The sequence below is a fragment of the Amphibalanus amphitrite genome, unplaced genomic scaffold (genome assembly GCF_019059575.1).
Source record: "Amphibalanus amphitrite isolate SeventyFive unplaced genomic scaffold, NRLGWU_Aamphi_draft 000033F_arrow, whole genome shotgun sequence".
Classification (NCBI taxonomy): Eukaryota; Metazoa; Arthropoda; class Thecostraca; order Balanomorpha; family Balanidae; genus Amphibalanus; species Amphibalanus amphitrite.
The window spans coordinates 917,494-934,693 of record NW_024881529.1 but is presented as its reverse complement, the minus strand read 5'-3'; the positions used below and the strand labels follow the sequence as shown (position 1 = coordinate 934,693).

The 17,200-nt window shown below is 57.2% G+C and overlaps 1 protein-coding gene across 1 annotated transcript in view; it reads right to left on the bottom strand.

Moving 5' to 3' along the window:
- Positions 1 to 3,206: 3,206 nt before the first annotated feature.
- The window catches only part of LOC122369171 (tumor necrosis factor receptor superfamily member 16-like), a 45,000-nt gene continuing 31,006 nt past the window's right edge, over positions 3,207 to 17,200 (bottom strand). Inside the window, exons 4-6 of the mRNA XM_043343683.1 lie at positions 10,838 to 10,993; positions 5,423 to 5,533; positions 3,207 to 4,404 (exon numbers count right to left, since the gene is read on the bottom strand). Coding sequence (XP_043199618.1) covers positions 4,187 to 4,404; positions 5,423 to 5,533; positions 10,838 to 10,993 — 485 coding nt within the window. The 3' untranslated portion in view covers positions 3,207 to 4,186. The remainder of the gene's footprint in view (positions 4,405 to 5,422; positions 5,534 to 10,837; positions 10,994 to 17,200) is intronic.

The window sequence follows — 17,200 nt, the reverse complement described above, 5'->3', positions numbered from 1 at the left end:
GCACGTCTGTTTTGTGTCCTGGGATTCATACTAACGGTTGACCGGTGATGAAGACTACGTATTATTCGATATTATTCAATGTGGACACAGGGACGTCCTCACTTATCGGGCAAAAAAGTACGTACTTCGATGTTTGGTATCGATTTGGCAACAGCAACAGGAAAGCAACGTTAAATTATGCTTTTGATTTTAATCTTTAAACTGAGATGTTCCTTTTGGGTTTTCGCATTATCCACACAATAAGCAGAAGCATTTGTCTGACCTGTCAGTAAGACTGCCAACATATTGTCTGGTCTGACTCGTCACTGGTAAACCACAGCGCGGGCCGATGAGTGACGACGCTGTCACCGGCTGTCGATTGTGACAATGTGGGCACATACAGGACACTTCCGATAAGTTCCACGCACGCGGACTAGCTGGGTAAACAGTCGCAGGGAGGATGGAGGGTATAGGTATAGGGCCTTGGGATGGAGGAATGAGTGGCAGGACTCGATCAGTACGAACGGACACAAGTGGCGTCTCGCACGGAGTCTAGAGATGGGCCATGCTTTGCTTTCCCGCTCGTACTTCGGCTCAGCATAACCCGTGACATTGTACTGACTGACAAACGTTTTTAGAAATTGCATATCAAAAGAAAGGGTGAACGTTTGTCCGCGGCAAAGGCATAGTGAACTCGTAACACGAATCACGAATAGGTATCGAAGCTCGTCTGCAACATCATCCCGTCATTCACGGCTTCAAGTCTGTACAATTGTCAGTTTCCGCCGGTACGTTCACAACTAGCCGTCCCCAGCTGTCCCAAGTGCAGGGCCGCTGTGCTGATACCCCCCCCCCCCTACATCCCCCATCCGTCCGTCCCATCCCCACACCCCCCATCCGGTCAACTCAATTAGGCTCTGCGGGTTGCAACGGGAGCCGGCCGGCCGCCGGGTCGGTCGTGCAGCCCGCCGATAGCCGAGCCATGAGTAATCAATGGGGGGGGGGGGGACGGCGGTGGCGGCGTCTTTGAACTGGTAGGGGGGTCATGAGTCGTACCGGTCTCCCTCGGTCCCCCCCCCCCCCCCCAGCCGTGCTCCATGAATTGACACGGCGATGACGTGGCGCGGGGAGAGAGAGAGAGAGAGAGAGAGAGAGAGAGAGAGAGAGAGAGAGAGAGAGAGAGAGAGAGAGAGAGAGAGAGAGAGAGAGAGAGAGAGAGAGACAGAGAGAGAGAGACAGAGAGAGAGAGAGAGAGAGAGAGAGAGAGAGAGAGAGAGAGAGAGAGAGAGAGAGAGAGAGAGAGAGAGAGAGAGAGAGAGAGAGAGAGAGAGAGAGAGAGAGAGAGAGAGAGAGAGAGAGAGAGAGAGAGAGAGAGACCGGTTTGCCTGCTCAATGCGAGCCTCAGTTCGATTGATGACTGTAGTCACGGTTGCCGTTCGAACTTTGATGGCAACTGACGGATGCCGAATTTTCCGCTGCGATTCAGCCCGATATAACTACCCACGATACCTTCATTATGTCTACGATGTGATCACGTTAGCCTTCAGACTTCGGGGTCCGTCGGAGATCCAGTGTTTGTGTCCGCTCCGAACTGTTTGTCACTCTTTTTCATGGAAAGATGATAGGCGCCGTCCTGCTCCAATCCTCTACCGACTGGCTGGTGGTTCCCGCGCGGCTTGATCCCGTGCATAACTGCATGCCTGTGTGGATTTAAATCTTCGTATATTAATATGTAAATGTGATCAGCACAGCAATTGTTGCTTACTAGGGTTACCCGCGTGCTCCGCAACGCGAAGAAGGGTTGCTTTTGACCCATGGGTATTGGATTGGTCTGTGTTAATTTGGTTGGTATCCATTTCGTTCGATTGCTTTTTGACGGCCAAGCATTTCGTAATAAAACAAAAACAAAAACAAAAAATACATCGCATCGAGGTGCCCGTGTCGTATTATCATGCGATGATTCGAAAACTGGCATGAAGTCTTTTGAGGGCCATCAATGAATTTCGCTAAAAATGACAATGTAATGGTTTGGAACATTTACATTTTTAAGAATACTGTTGCTCATCATGCAAAAATGAAGAGTGAATATTGGACAGAATTGAATGCTCTATCCAATGGTACCATATTCATTTGCCAAAGGTATCAGGTTATGCAGCAAAACCCGTGTAATTAATAAAGTGGCACATCATTGACAAACACCATTTTATCCTGTGATTTGCACCACCTTGATTTGGATCAATCAGCTTTTCACAATTTTTATATGAGAGGCGGTACATTTTTCTTGCAAATAGGCGTTGTTTCAACTCGCTCCATTTAACGGTCACCTAAAAATAAAATTAATTCCAAAATCCGTCAAAAACCGCAATCTTTCCAATAAAAGTATCCTCACGGGTGCACGTGGCGCGTGCCATCCCCTGCACCGCACACCATTCAATAGCCCGTTCGATTCTCTACACGATGCTCTTTTCCCTGTACCGATCGGGCCCACGGTTACCGAGATATTGCACGGGGATCGGACCCGTGTCGGGCAAATTTAGCCATTTTCGCCCGATTTTGCAAGCCGATTTATACATGTAAAGTCTATGACGCGAATTTGCACTTTTTGAGCATACGCCACGCGCTCCCTACCAATCCGATCGAGCTGAGACCCCTCAAAGGCACGTCGCGCATCCTTGATCTATAAGTTGTGTAAATTTCAGCGCGCTAGGTGCAACGGTCTGGCCTGTAGTCCACGCAAAGCACGACCAAGTCGGGACCTCGGTAACGGACAGACGCACCCTCCTCAAATAGTAATATAGATGTATAGACCCATTAGACCCGGAGGAATTGTAATCGGGAAGCCAAGCCGCTACGTTCCAACTGGTTACCTTGTCCTTCTCAACTTCTTCAAAGGTTGTTGATTGCGAGGTCACCAAGTCAAGTGGGGGGAGGAGGACAGTCTGGCCATTTCCTGGCACGCCTTTGGTCGGAGTGTGTTGTATAGTGTATACTGTGTAGGTAGAAGGAACTGCTGACCTGCAATCATCACAGATACCGCCGCCCAAACAACTTGTCCTCATCGTCGATTGCATCAACCTCAAACTTCAGAGTACGGAGTAACCGCTGGGCGTTAGGGCCTGGTGGGAATTTAACAAGCAACCTGGATCACCCGTCTCAAACGACTAAATATTACAAGCCGATTTCGCTTCATGCGAACCGCATGATTTGCCGTCTCCCATCCAAACCAATTTCTGTCACTACGATGCGATATATTTCAGACCGCTCCCAACAAGTAAATATTTGAGCGCGGCATATGTATAACATTCAGCTATCAATCCATGTCTGTATACACGGGGCGTCCAGCGGCGCTGAGGCCACGAGTTCGCCTCTACCAACGTGGATACGCAGTCCTGCACTGGCTCACGGGCCGGGCGCATCACACGGCGGCCGGCCGGGCTGTACTATCACAGATCACGGTGTCCTGCGGCCACCCGCGGGGGCGTCCGGACACCAGGGGCGCCCGCGTACCTATACGCTAATCTTTGGCCAGCCTAGTGGGAAGAGTCAGCTCAGCGCGGTGCGTCGTCGAGCTGCTACTGGCTGATACACCTCCTGAATCAGATCTGACCCGACCGGCGAGGCGGTCGTCGCTGGCCTCGTCCGATCGGGGAGGGGGATGTGAAATTTACACGGCTACATCGAAACACTGGCAGATGCTACGGGAAAGAGCCCGGAAAGGGCGTCTCGGAGGTTTCAGATTCACAAGGGAATGAGTGATGCTTGCTAGGGATGAATACATGCATGGTAAGCCGCGCAACAGGGCGTGGTTTCTCCGACATCGACGAGGTGACATATTTACAAAAAGCGACATGTATCACATCATATAAATAATGGACGTGTAATGCGCCCATGATTGAGTTCAACACATGATAGCAGACTGACTGACTGTGACAAGAGGGCATATCTAACTGGCTTGGGGAACAAATAGAGAGCAGATGGAACACACGGAGTCTTGTGCGCGCGAACAATGCATATCATACGGGGAACACCAAATGGGAAACATCACTATAAACAAGTTCCCCTTCTCAACATCTCATCAAATACCGCATTGCTCCAAACCACATCGCCAAAGGCTGCGCAACCTTCGGCAAAATACGCATACAAATAAATCACATCACACTACACACACGCACATATAGACGAGATCAGTTGGCGTCGAGTGCCGGCACTACACAAAGTTGTCCACGTCAGCCACGGTAAGTCGCACGGGTTTGGGTGCCACCAGACCGGCCAGGTCTCTCCTTCCGACCATAGTGAGCGCGTGGACCAGTGAGTTGACAGTGGCGTCACTGCGCTTGGCCCAGTCTGTGAGCAGCAGCCTCGCCGGGTTTGTCCTGCGCTCAGCGGCCTGCTCCTGAATCTGACGCACGTGCTGCTTGGAGTAGCCTGTGGGCAGAGGGAGGGAATGGTGAGCGATCACCGGCGAGTGGTGAGCATTGACTGCAGATGACGGGTGAGGTGATATGAAAAGACAGGAGGATGGGATATTTGATGGTCGGGAATCTAGACACGTTGGTGATCAAAACAGCCGATGGTCAGGACGGGCAGGCTATTCCAAGATACCTATAAGAAGCGGTTATTCATCGAAGGCCAGACGAAGTGACAAACGGAATATGACGACATTCATACGACCTGATTTCGCCCTAGACGTTACGGCCACTGACTGCCACCCTGACTCACAAGCATTACTGACGTTCCGCCCTGTCTGACCCCGCTAACCCACTCCCCAGCCCCTCCCCCAGCTCTCTGAAGAACTTAGTGCCACCAGCCGGCGCCGTGCATTGTTGTGATTCAGGCGCGGTGCGCGGGGCTCTGCTGGCCCGCTGAGAATCCCGCTGGAACCCCATAAATCCATCAGTGACTGTCACCGTATGGCCCACCGGTCCCGGCAGTCACGGTCGCAGGTGATCGTGCCGGTAAAACTGAGTGCATCGCGGCGAGCTAGGCTCGCAGAGATAATGTCCCACACACATACAGGAGGCACTAAATTTTTAAAACTTCTGTGTGCTCGAGTGGAGAAGACTGCTGTCTTTTGTCGGTAGACGTAAAACACATCATGTATTTTGGATGACGGGATGAATTAAATGGGTGCCTTTGTTTCAGGGTTTGCCCGTCTCCAGTTTTGACTGCTGTGGGTCCCCGATGATGAACGCAGGTAGATGATTCACTGATATCGAAACCTGTTTGACCGCTCATCGAGACGACATGGGCAAACATGACGCATCCCAAACATACTGACCAAGAAAAGAAACCACTCTGCTGCCCTCCCCCTGCTATTCCTGTTGCATATATGCCGGCGTACTAATTAAATCTGTCTCTCTCAGTTTACGTAACGAGTACGTAAGTATTTTCAGAATACGTATGAACTGCGTAATTATCTACTCTCAAGTCTCTGTTTACGTACCGAGCACGGCCGCCAGCGCCGTCCAGTTGTTGGTAGGGTGGTTGCAGAGCTGGGTCTCGATCTCCCGTCGTTCGGTGACCGGCATCTCAGTGAGCCGCTTCTTCAGTGGCACTGGAACAAACAGACGACACAGGCTCGGTCACTGATTAGATCAAGGCCGAGTGATGGGCAGACGGCCGCAGTGGCCGCGAAATGGAGCCACGAGACCCGTTCGGCTTCCACGTCACGTCCCGGTTCGACGGAGGTCGGCGAGTGGGGGGTAAACCCGGCCTCATTTATAAAAATAAAACTGTCAGACTCGGGCAACGCAGTTGTGAGTGGTGCTTTTCCGGCGGCGGCGACGACAGAAACTGCTGGTAACTCGCCGACGCTCAATCAAAGAAGCGCACTTTATCAAGGCACATTGCACATCTGCACTGCACGCATACGCTGCACGCCTCGCCCAGCGCTCCCCACTGCGCGCAGAGAGACGAGCTCGCTACTGCAGTTACGCCGGCTTCATCAGTTGCATCATTCAGCCCCATCTCTAACCCATATCACAGAGAGCACAGGCTGCTCAATTGCTGACACTGCCGCTTCCAGCCGTACCCCGCAATGGGCGGCGACCCAGCGTCCTCCCCCCCCCCACCCCCACCCCCCCCCCCACTCCCTTCCGCCGGCCGGGCCCACAAAAAGCAGCGCTGGTCCATCAGTATTCGGCGTATGACGGCCGGCGAATGACAGACGCGGCATTCGCCAACGGCCGGCCGCTTTTTGAACTCGGTAAAATTTCAGTCATTCCTATTGTTGGAACGTTTTTGTGTGGGTAATTAAGAGTGGACTGCGAGGTCCGGTCCGTCGAATGGCCAGCTGAGAGTGGTCCGCTGAGAAGACTGCGGGTCTCAGTGACCCAGCGGCGGGTGAGAAATCAGAAAGGCTGGGTCGGACGGCGGGAGACCGAGACAGCGACATGCCTGCACGTCTTTCGTTCCCCTTTTGTCGGTGGAGCCAGAGAGGCAGCTCTTTGGAGTCCGAGGAACACCTGTCCCTCTGTCCGGTGACAGGGCGGGTGTCCTGTCCCCGTGACTGCGGGGTAACATCTGGCAGTTGACAGGGTGACAGGGTGGAATTGAGGTGGACTCTGTCAGGCCAGGGAGCCCGGCAGGTCTGGCAGACCGCACGGTGACATTCGAATAGGAAATCGGAGCAGAGAAGACCGCCGCGACACATTTTGCGAGTTGAGCTGGACAGATGACCACTGTCTGTCGGTCTGCTCTACAGTGAAACTTCTAATGAATCCCGAGTCCCCATATCCTCGCTAGCCTCATGCACTTCAGATCTAACTAACCGAGCACTGCTATCAATTTAGGCAACACGCCCGTCTTAATCTATGGCTTGTTCGTGTTAATTTCTCCCCATCCCGCTCCTGGCGCATCCACGGCCGCCCTGCCCGTCCAGCGCCGGGAGCCGTCGCTTTCCGTCAGACCCGCTCGCTGGCCAGCCGCCGCTCATGATCTCAACATCAAAAACGGTGATTAGACATGACTGGTAACGCCGCTGGCGGCGGCGGCGGCGGCGGCCCGCTCATCAGAGCGGCCATTACCCGCGGCCGTGCATCTTGCCGCTCGGCAATTACCCGCTGGGGAATTTCGGCCGGCCGGTGCTGCAGCGGGGGGGGGGAGGAGGGACGGTGGAGGTGGATGTGGAGGAACGGCGCGGTGGTCTTGGAGCATTGTTCGCAGGGCGGCCGCCATCTCACGTCTGCCGCCGACCGCCCGGTACCTTTGTTCATCTTTATAGGCGGCGCGGCGCCCAGCACCACCAACCTGGCGCGGCGGCATGAAATCGCGGCGAGCAGCGGCGCACCGGCCAGCCGGCGCGGTCATGACGCTAATTTAAAACGCTATTAACCGCGGGCTTTGACGCCGCGCGCGAGAGAAAAACGGCCCTGCCCCGTAATTTCATAATTACGGCCGGCAGACGGACGGCCGGCAGTCAGGCGAGCTGGGGCCGGCGGCGGCCCCATTCAGAGGTCACGGGTCACCGGAGGTCATCTGGCGCTGACCGCCGCCCAGGTCACGGGTCACGCCCGTCACGAGAGCGCCAGGTCACGGGTCGGGTGGCTCACGGAGCCGGTCGGCCGGCCGGACCGCAGACGGTCGTCATGCGGCGTTTGTGGCGCGGCGGTGCGGTCGCGGCGAGCGCGGCGCAGGCCGGACGTTGCGGTCGCCGTGGGACCCTGCGGAGGTTCTGAGACGCCGCTCGGACACGACGGGAGGGGCGGTTACAGGTCCGAATGGTTCCGAACAGGTCAGCCGGAACTGCCCGGTTCGGGCAGATAAGTGCTGCATTCCAGTCCGCCGCCATGGTTGTCAAATAAAATCCAACACACTCGGCATGACGTCTAAGGAATGGTTCTAGGGAACTTTGCGATAAGCTAGCTAAGAAGATACGAAGGACAATACAAGGGTGCTCTAGACCGACGTTTCGTCTCTGTTCGGTGCCCTGCATGAAGTCAGGACACTGTGCAGTTCTGTCTGCGCCGTTTTGTAGGTATGTCCCGACGTAGCGTCGCCGTCTCTGTCCGGTACATACAGTACACCGTCTCTGTCTTTGCCCCTTCGGACCGTTTTTCGGCAGGTGCACCGTATCTACGTCACAGTCCGTTGAGTTGTCTCTACGTCTACTTCGCTGTGCCGTCGCTGTCGGATTCAGTGTGCTCACTGCTGAGCCGTCTTTGTCTCAATCCTCTGTGCCACCCCTGTCTGTCTCAATCCTCTGTGGCCTGTGCCGTCTATCTCAGCCTTCTGTGCCACCTCTATCTCAGTCCTCTGTGCCGTCTATCTCAGCCCTCTGTGCCGTCTATCTCAGCCCTCTGTGCCGCCTCTGTCTCAGTCCTCTGTGTCGGCCGCGTCGCGCCCGGCGGGCCCGGCCCAGCCGCTCCGACGGTCGTCAGACTCCCGATTTAGCTCTGCCAGGCCATCACGGCAGTCGTGCGTAGCCCACGACTTGCCGAGCTGGGGGACGGTCGCCGGCCCGGCGGCGACTTCAGAGGACACGGCGACAGTGACAGACCGGCCTCCCAAGCTGTGCCGAGCGGCCGCTGGCAGGCCCCGCCGGCCTGGTCACGGAACGCCGACCCCCCCCCCCCCCCCCCGGGCAGTTCACACACCGTGGCTGGGGCACATCAACTCGCAGATCAAAGGAGGGAAATTTACCGTCCGGATCGGTAGCCGGCGGGCAGAGCGACTGGGGAGAGCAGAGCGGCTCACCGCTGCCAGATGATGAATTTGTGCCCCGCAGAGACTCGGGCCAAGTTGGAGGCGATGTTTGCGTTGAAGTGCAGAGATCACTCTCTGCAGATGGATACGCGTCTGTTTCTTTCACAACAAGAACGAGCTAAATCCATTAAAAGCCGTATCCATTCGCTTTTTGTCGCCACCTTTTTGAAAATGGAACTGCGTCCGGCCAGAGCACTTTGATCCACAATTTCCCGACGTCGTAAACGAGCCGAAGTCACCGGACCCCGGTCGAAATCGGCCCAGTCGGCGCCGTCCGACCACCAAGGCTGTTTCCCGAAGCCGACGTTCGCCTCCAACCGATCCAGCCGAGCAACTTTCCACAATACCACTGAGCGCAAACATCGAAAAACTTCAGCCGAGCCAGCCAAGTTTCACGACCAAATCCCCATCGGCGCTCCGTCTTGACTGGATGACGAATTGCGGCTTAGCTTTGTGCCGCTCGAGCTGCATGATCTCACGGCGCTCGATCTTTCTGTCGATGAAGGACCGATCCTGAGCTGAGAGGGGATAATATTGACGTCGCTGTGAACCCGTTAGTAATGCGCCGCGCCTGACCACGGGTAAGCACTGTCCGCAGGGAGGGCGCGGTGCCGATCCAAGCGGTGGCCATTTGTTGTCAGCCCGTCACCATTGATCAGCGTTGCACCCAGCGCGGCGGGGGGCGATCGGTGAGGTAAGATCGGCCTGCATTGATGTCGGGAGCCTGTCAGCAGAGCCTACCCGAGGTTCGAGTGATGGAGAGAGATATGAAAGAGAAGCCTGCGCGGTTCTGTTGATGTTTATGTTTGTTCTACCGTCGTAGGATGGGCCGGCTCGACTTCCTCGCCTCTCTCTCTCTTTTCATGACGATAGATGCCTCGCGAACGAAAATCAAATCAGCCTGATCATCATCAGCGATCATTCGATCGTTTGCAGCACCTCTTTCGCCCAGGGGCAAGAGGTGTGCCAATAGGCAGCATCCCGCCCGCCGCTGCCGTCGCTAGAGCGTCACTGACGACGGGCTAGACGGCGGCGGCGGCGGCGGCGGCGGCGACCAGAAGCCGGTTCGACCGCTCGGCAGCCACGAACTGTGCGCTCAGCGGCCGTCTGTCGATTGATTTACGACAAAACCGGACTCTCATAATATTTTGATTTACGACTCCCAGAATTTGACCGCAAAAACGGCGCGCTGTCTGATTAAAACAAAGCGGCCGCCGCTGTGGAACGTCAGGTGTGCGTGGGCCGGCCTCGGGCCGCGTGCCGCACGCCGGTCGTTGATAGCCGGACCGGCTGCAGCCCCCTCCCTCCCCCCGGTCGTCACTGGGGACCTATCGCCGTCTGTATCACCGGTAGCAGGTGATCTCCTCACAGGCCGGCCGTCACGAGGGTCGTTGGCGCGGCGCCGGACCGTTTTAGCTCGCCCGATCTCTGGTCACCCCCCCCCCCCGCCCTCCCCGGCCACCCGCGACGATTAACGACGAGCGGCGCGGGCGTTTGTTTTCGCGCCGGCTCGTAATCGGCCCGTTCACAGCTGACATGGCCACTGTAGCGACGGAGCCCTCGCGCACCGACCCCACGCGGCGGGCGGAGCGGCGCGAGTCGGCGCCCCGCTGCCGTGAGACTGATGGTCTCAACGCACTGACACCGCACGGGAAATATAGGTACCTTCTATTCGACATTGGCATTGACACTGAAAACACGCCCAACTCCGAGCATGAACGCCGTGCGTGGCACATCATTCAACCTGTGAACTATCAGCACGTTTCAATAGCCAAGCCCAATCGTAATCATGACCTCAACCGCACTATGATTGTGAGTGGATCGGCGGCCGCGGCGGCACATTGACCGATCGTGACCCCCGCCGTGATTTTCTCTTCGATCGTGACCGTTCGTTCACCGGTTCGGGCCATCCCGCGCGATGACCTCAGCCGTGTCAGATTGAGGCAGGATAACTGAGTGGCTGCGCTAGCTTTCCTCAATCGGAAGCCGAAACAGCCTCGATTTACGACCACTTTTCACGGGGGCGCGACTGGCCGGTAGGACGGTCAATAAACCGCCCTCGTTACGTCATCCCGTCTCAGCGCTGACGGGCGCTGACGGACGCTGACGGGAGCTGACGGGAGCTGAGCGCGGGGCAGCTGAGGACGGTGCTCACCTGGGAAGAGCGGCTCGATCTGCGGACAGCCGGCAGAGGAGTCGGTGGCGCTGGCCGGACGGGCGACCACCACTGCCGACGGCGCCGCTGCCGGACTGGCCTTCTGAGGAGCGGCACGCAGCTTCCAGTGACGCACGGCGACGTACAGAAGCAGCACTGCAAAGGGAAAGAAAGAAAAGTTATTAGGAAGAGGGCTGAACAAGGACGATCGACATCAGAGGGAGGCGGGCACATGTAATTACTCACTGCACAGAAACGCGCGCGGACCGCAACAACATCGGGTCAGAAAAAAACATCAAACACAAAAACAAACCCGAGTGAAACACAAAAGCACCAGATGAAAAGCGTTTCGATTTTTCACTTCTTCATCAATACAGCTCTCTCGTAATCCATCGCAGGAAGCACTCGACGCACTTCATCCTCAGACAACAAAACGTGAACAATCGATATCGATTTCCAGCCAAACACCAGACAAACCGGCATCCGACACGATAAAAACGTTCGACAGACACGGCAAACAAACCGCCGCTGACAGCCGACTACTGAGCGGTCGGCCGAGCGGGCTCGACCGGCTCGGGGCGGACGGCGGCGACCGAGTGCTGAGCGCCCGAACCAGTCCCGGCGCCGACAGTCCAGGAGCTGGCGCAGAGCAGCTCGTGGGAACGGCACTCGGTCGGCCGCGGCGCGCGGATGCCGCCGGGTCAGTCCGCCGGGACGTCACGGAGTCCGTCACGCCGCCGAGATGGCGTCACGGCCGTCAGGCGAGCCGCGCGGCGCGCCGGCTCGGAGCCGCGCGGGGCATCCCGTCACGGCCGGCAGAACTGGTTCTGCGGAGGCCGGCGATCCTCCGTGCCGGCCGCAGACCACCGCTGTGGTCGCTGTAATTTGCTGCACAACCGGCAAACTTCACCGCAATGCGCCTCACAACCGGGAACCCGTCTCGCGGATCGACTTCAAAGCTGCTCGCCGACAGCGAGCCAACTAGAGGTGGCAAAAGATGAAAATTTTGGGAACCAGACTCGAACCAGACCCGGCTGGACATTACTGGAACCAGTCGGACCCGGTCTTAGTTGGAATCGGAACCAGTTGGACCCGTTCCCCAAAAGTCAATTAATACAAACTACTTGTAGGTATCATTAGTTGCGCCTATTTTCCACTGGGAATACTCATGAGCTACTGCGTGCAAAGAAACATTCACTTCATTCACTTTATATTTTGCAATAATGTGTAGTGTGCACGATGTATAGTTTATGGTAGGACCCGGTTGGACCCGTCAGAAAATTTCCAGGAACCGGTCTGGACCCATATGGGTCCAGACTGGTTCTTTGGACCGGGTCCTCGGGTCCACATTTTGCCACCTCTAGAGCCAACCCGCCCCCGCAGAGCACCGCCAATCAGCAGACTCGGCCCGGCGACTACCCAAGTACCCACTCCCCGGCCCACCGACATCTCACCCTGCACGCAAGACACTGAGCGGTCGACACCACTCCACACCCGACCGGTCCTCAGTGGTGTCACTACCTCTCACGCTCCCCATTCATTCGGGCCACAGTCGAACGGATTAGCGACGTTATCTCCGGTCGGCGGCGACCGCCAGCCGTGCCGACAGACTTTTCCATGTCGGACACCGCCGCGACAGCGCCGCCGCCGCTCGGCCTGTCACGGAACCGGCCCGCCGCCGCCGCCGCCGCCGCAGGAGTCGGCGGGTACAGCGCGCAGGTACCGGGGGCGGGACGGCGGCGCCGGAGTCTTTTTGTGCGCCGCGCGCGAGCTCGTGTGATGTACGACGCCAAATTACAGGGCCGCGCGCGAGCGCCGGTGGGCGGCAGCGGCGGCGATGGCGGCGCAGGGGTGACGACCGACATTCCTACGGCGGCCCTGACCGCCAATCTGAGCGGCCGTAATGCCCGGGTGGCGGCCGGCTAATATTTACATCTGTTCCGCCGCGTCTAATCGCCGTCAGGGGAGGGTCGGCCGCGCCTCCAGTCGGCTCACCGCCGGCAGCACCGGGACGGCTGCTGCAGCGGACACCGCTCGAGGGCGTTTCCGTCCCCACTGGAGCCTGCAGCGCTCCAGGCTGGACGATGGAACAAGTTAGCACGTGTCGGTCTGGTACTGTGATGGCTCGGAAGTGGAGCAAACCCTGAGCGGTGGCTGCCAGAGGCCTCTCCCAGTATCGGACTGCCATTCCGCTGCGGACGAGCCGCTCGCCGAACTTTACTGGCTCGACGCCCGCCATGCTCCACTCTCCCGACTCGCCCAGCCTCGCCCGCCCGCCGCTCTCGCCGGGCGGGCCGTCCGCGCTCCACGGCCCCATATCAATATACGGCGGCTCGAGCCGCTCCGCACGAGCCGTCGCTGAAAGGGTTCTACACGACCTACACGGCCGCTCCGCCCGCTACACTATCTCCTCGGGCGCTGACGGCATCAGCGGCTTGTGGGTGACGGCAGGCGGCGGATGACGGACGGAACACCAGCCTGTGCGTGCGGAGTTGGAGGTCTAGTGGGCGGGAGCGCGGCACGCCGCAAGAACAAGGGATCCTGTGGGCCGGATGTTGTTGGAAGGTTCGAGCGCCGATTACGGGCGGGTCTCCGCGCGGCCGCCGCCGCCGCCGCCGCCGCGCCGGTCTGCTGTGGTATTACACGGGAAGGGTGGCGATTACACAGCCGAGGAATTACAGACCCGCAAGGTGATCCGTATCGCTCGACAGACAGGCGAGCGGGGGGCGGCGGCGAGCGAGCGGGCGGACGGCGAGCGGCGGGCGGGGAGGGAGCGGGGGTATCACGCACGGGATCGCTCACAAAGAGACTGGGCCGGAATTATAGACCGAAGGGTGTCATTCAGGCGCTCGCGGACCGGTGAAACTGACAACGCACACGATGATGGAATGGAAAATAAGAGCGGGTTGGCCGGCCGGTCGGATACACAATGACACCCACGCGGCTCATGTGTATCGCTGTATGACACAACGGCACTGAGTGGTCTTCAAAGAGCCGCTGGGACGATGACGATGCTCCGGTATCCAGGTGTGGCCTTGGCGGGGCGACATGATTGGTGGGTCTTCCACCCCGCTCAACTGCAGAGCCGGGGAGAAAGAGAGAGGATGGGAGGCCACCCGATAGCCCTCTAATGACTGGCGGAATGCGGCGCATACTCTGCATGAAATTAATCTCCGTTTATGCAACGCGCCGTCTTAATTGGAACGCGGGCAGGCTATTTAGCCGGACCGGATCTGGCGGCGTGGTTGGGACACCCTGACCGGCCCAAGTGCCGGTCGGGAGGCCGCACAACAAAACAGGACGGCCTGCGCTCTGAGACGTCACCGCTGACTGATTCGCCGAGGCGGAAAACGCGCACACCTTCGCCGGAGGTGTAGCACCGCAGGAGCCGTAATTGAGGGAGAGCTTTTTGCCACATGGAGAATGGAAGCACGGCAGGCGATCACTGGGCGAGAGAATGGAAGCGCCAAGGGCGAGTGGTAGAGCGACCTGCGGACCGGCGCGGCGTAGACACGAAAAACCGACACTTTCGGATGTCAGACATGCCACGAGCGCGCGACAGAGAGCTACAGTGAAGAAATCGATACCTAAATACCGGATGAGCTTTATTCACGCGGTGTAACATAGACGGCATTTTAAGTAACATTAACCTGTGACCACTGACTCGTCTCATACGGTTTGCATCTATATTGTTTCGTCCCAGTCACTCTAGTGAGTCGTGACGTTCTTTAGCGAACGTTCCACAATCCTGTCTCATTCCTTCTAAAACGTAAAACTTCTATCACATTCCCATAAATCCCACTAGCCGGCCAACCACATCCACAGCACCGCTTTCGAACATCCTCCATTCTTTCTTCTCGGACCGTCGTCACACCTGGCCCCACCGGACACGGAGACTGCAGTGCCAAACGGCCGGCACAAGGGCCTAACACCAGCCCAGACCGACCGACCGACTAGGGCGGCGGCCGAGGGCGGCAGGTGCCGGTGCAGGGCCGTTCCGTCACACCCCCTCGGGCCGTGCAGGGCCGTTCCGTCACACCCCCTACGGCCGATGGCGGCGGCCCCATTACCGTTTTGTCGGCAAGCGTGCAATTTGGCTCGGTGGCCAGCCGTGCACTGAGGAACAATGGAGCGAGCCGGCGGCTGCGGCCGACGCGACACGGTTCATAACCGGCAGAGCCGAGAGGAGAGGTCACAGGAGAGGAGAGGGAGAGAGGGAGGAGGGGACGCAGAGGACCAGGGGTCGAAAAGAGAGAGAGAGAGAGAGAGAGAGAGAGAGAGAGAGAGAGAGAGAGAGAGAGAGAGAGAGAGAGAGAGAGAGAGAGAGAGAGAGAGAGAGAGAGAGAGAGAGAGAGAGAGAGGATGGAGAGCAGTAGAGGAAGGAAAAGGCGAGAAGTTTTTATCTCCTATAGGAGAGAAAAGAACAGAGAAAGAAGGGAGAGGAAACAAAGCAGTTGCCTGGAGTCGAGGGGGGGATAGGGGTCACTGGGAATAAGTCAGAGCACAGAACCATTGAGAGGAGACGGCGTGCAGAGCGTAGCGGCGGCGGTTGGCGGCGGTGAACGGGCCCCAGTCATTACCGTTTATGCACGGCGGCGGCTGCTGGAGGCCACTGATTTGAGTCGGCCGTAAACGGTCGGAATGACAGCCGTTCAAAGGACAGAGTCCAAACCTGGGCACGATACGGGGAATTCCAGACAGGACAGCCGCAGGGAATAGCTTGCAGTCAGACGGCTTGAGAGATGGAGCCGCGACAATGGTCTCCGTTTTTCAACGAGGAAGACTGTTGCCATGCATTTCTGTCGCCGCCGCTGCGCCGACCCTACATTGGGTATCCGTCTGTACGGACAGACGATCCCCACGCAGCCGGTGGCGAAGTTTCTTGGTATGACGTTTGACGGACGTTTGACGTATAAAGAACATTTTAGAACGCTTCGGGAACGATGTTTTAAATCCCTGAACGTTTTAAAGTGTGTTGCCCGCACATCATACGGTGCGGATCGCAAAACTCTGCTCCTCTTGTACCGGTCGATCATCCGATCGAAGCTGGACTACGCGTGTTTTGTTTATGATTCTGCAAGTGAGTCCAGCAAGAAGTCCCTGGACGCAGTACATCACGCTGCGCTCCGCGTTGCCACCGGGGCTTTCCGCACTTCTCCAAAGAGTAGTCTTCTGGCTGAAACGAATGAGCCACCTCTAGCTCTTCGTCGCCAGATGCTGGGGATGCGTTACACTTTGAAACTTCGCCAATACCCAACGCATCCGACGTACCCGTACGTCTTTTCACGTCACGCTACTCGATCTGACGGGAGGGTACGACCGTCGTTTGGAGAACGCATGGGAGGTCTTTTTTCAGCTGCTAACATATCCTTGCGTGGCGTTCGGCGTACCTGGGACACGCCCCCTCCACCCTGGAAAAACGCCAATCCGCAAGTGGACCTCTCACTATCGACTGTTAAGAAGGACAACTTGTTGCCTGCTGAGGCGCGAGCCAGAGCCTTAGAGCACATTGCCGTTTATGATGGTTTTATCACGGTTTATACAGACGGCTCGAAGACAACCGAGGGAGCGGGCTGCTCTTTTGTCGCTGGTCGTGACACCCGCTCGTTTTCTCTGCCACCTTCCGCCTCGGTGTTTTCTTCAGAGCTAGTCGCTATAGAGAAGGCTTTGTGTTTCATCGAGGTTTCTGGCAGTCCCTTTTACTTGATTTTATCTGATTCTCTTAGCAGCTTATTGGCCTTACGTACTTTTAACTCAGTTGACCCCATCGTGCGGGACATTTTAACTCGGCTTACGTCGGTGGAGCAATCTGGAAAATCAGTCCGTTTCTGCTGGATTCCCAGTCACGTCGGCATTGAAGGCAATGAGCTTGCTGATGCTGCTGCCAGACGCGCCGCAGCAGCACCCTGCACTCGGCGCTTGCCTCTGCCTGCCCGGGATTTTTATCCGCTGGTGCGACCCTTCATGCTTTCAGAGTGGCAGGCAGAGTGGGATTTGTGTGTAAGGAACAAGCTGAGAGAGTTGAAACCAACTCTAGAGCCTTGGCAGTCTTGCATGCAAGGCAATCGTTTCCATGAAGTGGTCCTCTGCAGACTCCGTATTGGTCACACATACGCGACGCACAGCTATCTCCTTTCAGGAGGTGAGCAGCCTTTGTGCAACAGGTGTTCCGTGCCTCTAACCGTCGCTCACGTTCTTTTATCTTGCCCACTCTTTGAACGGAACCGGACACGCTACCTGGGCTGTATTGCTCCTGGTACCACTATCCGCCACTTACTGGGTGACGAGTCACCCTGGGTTTTATCCGGCAATATTTTTTCCTTTATCCGTTCGGTCAACTTCCAGGTGATTTACTCAACCTGA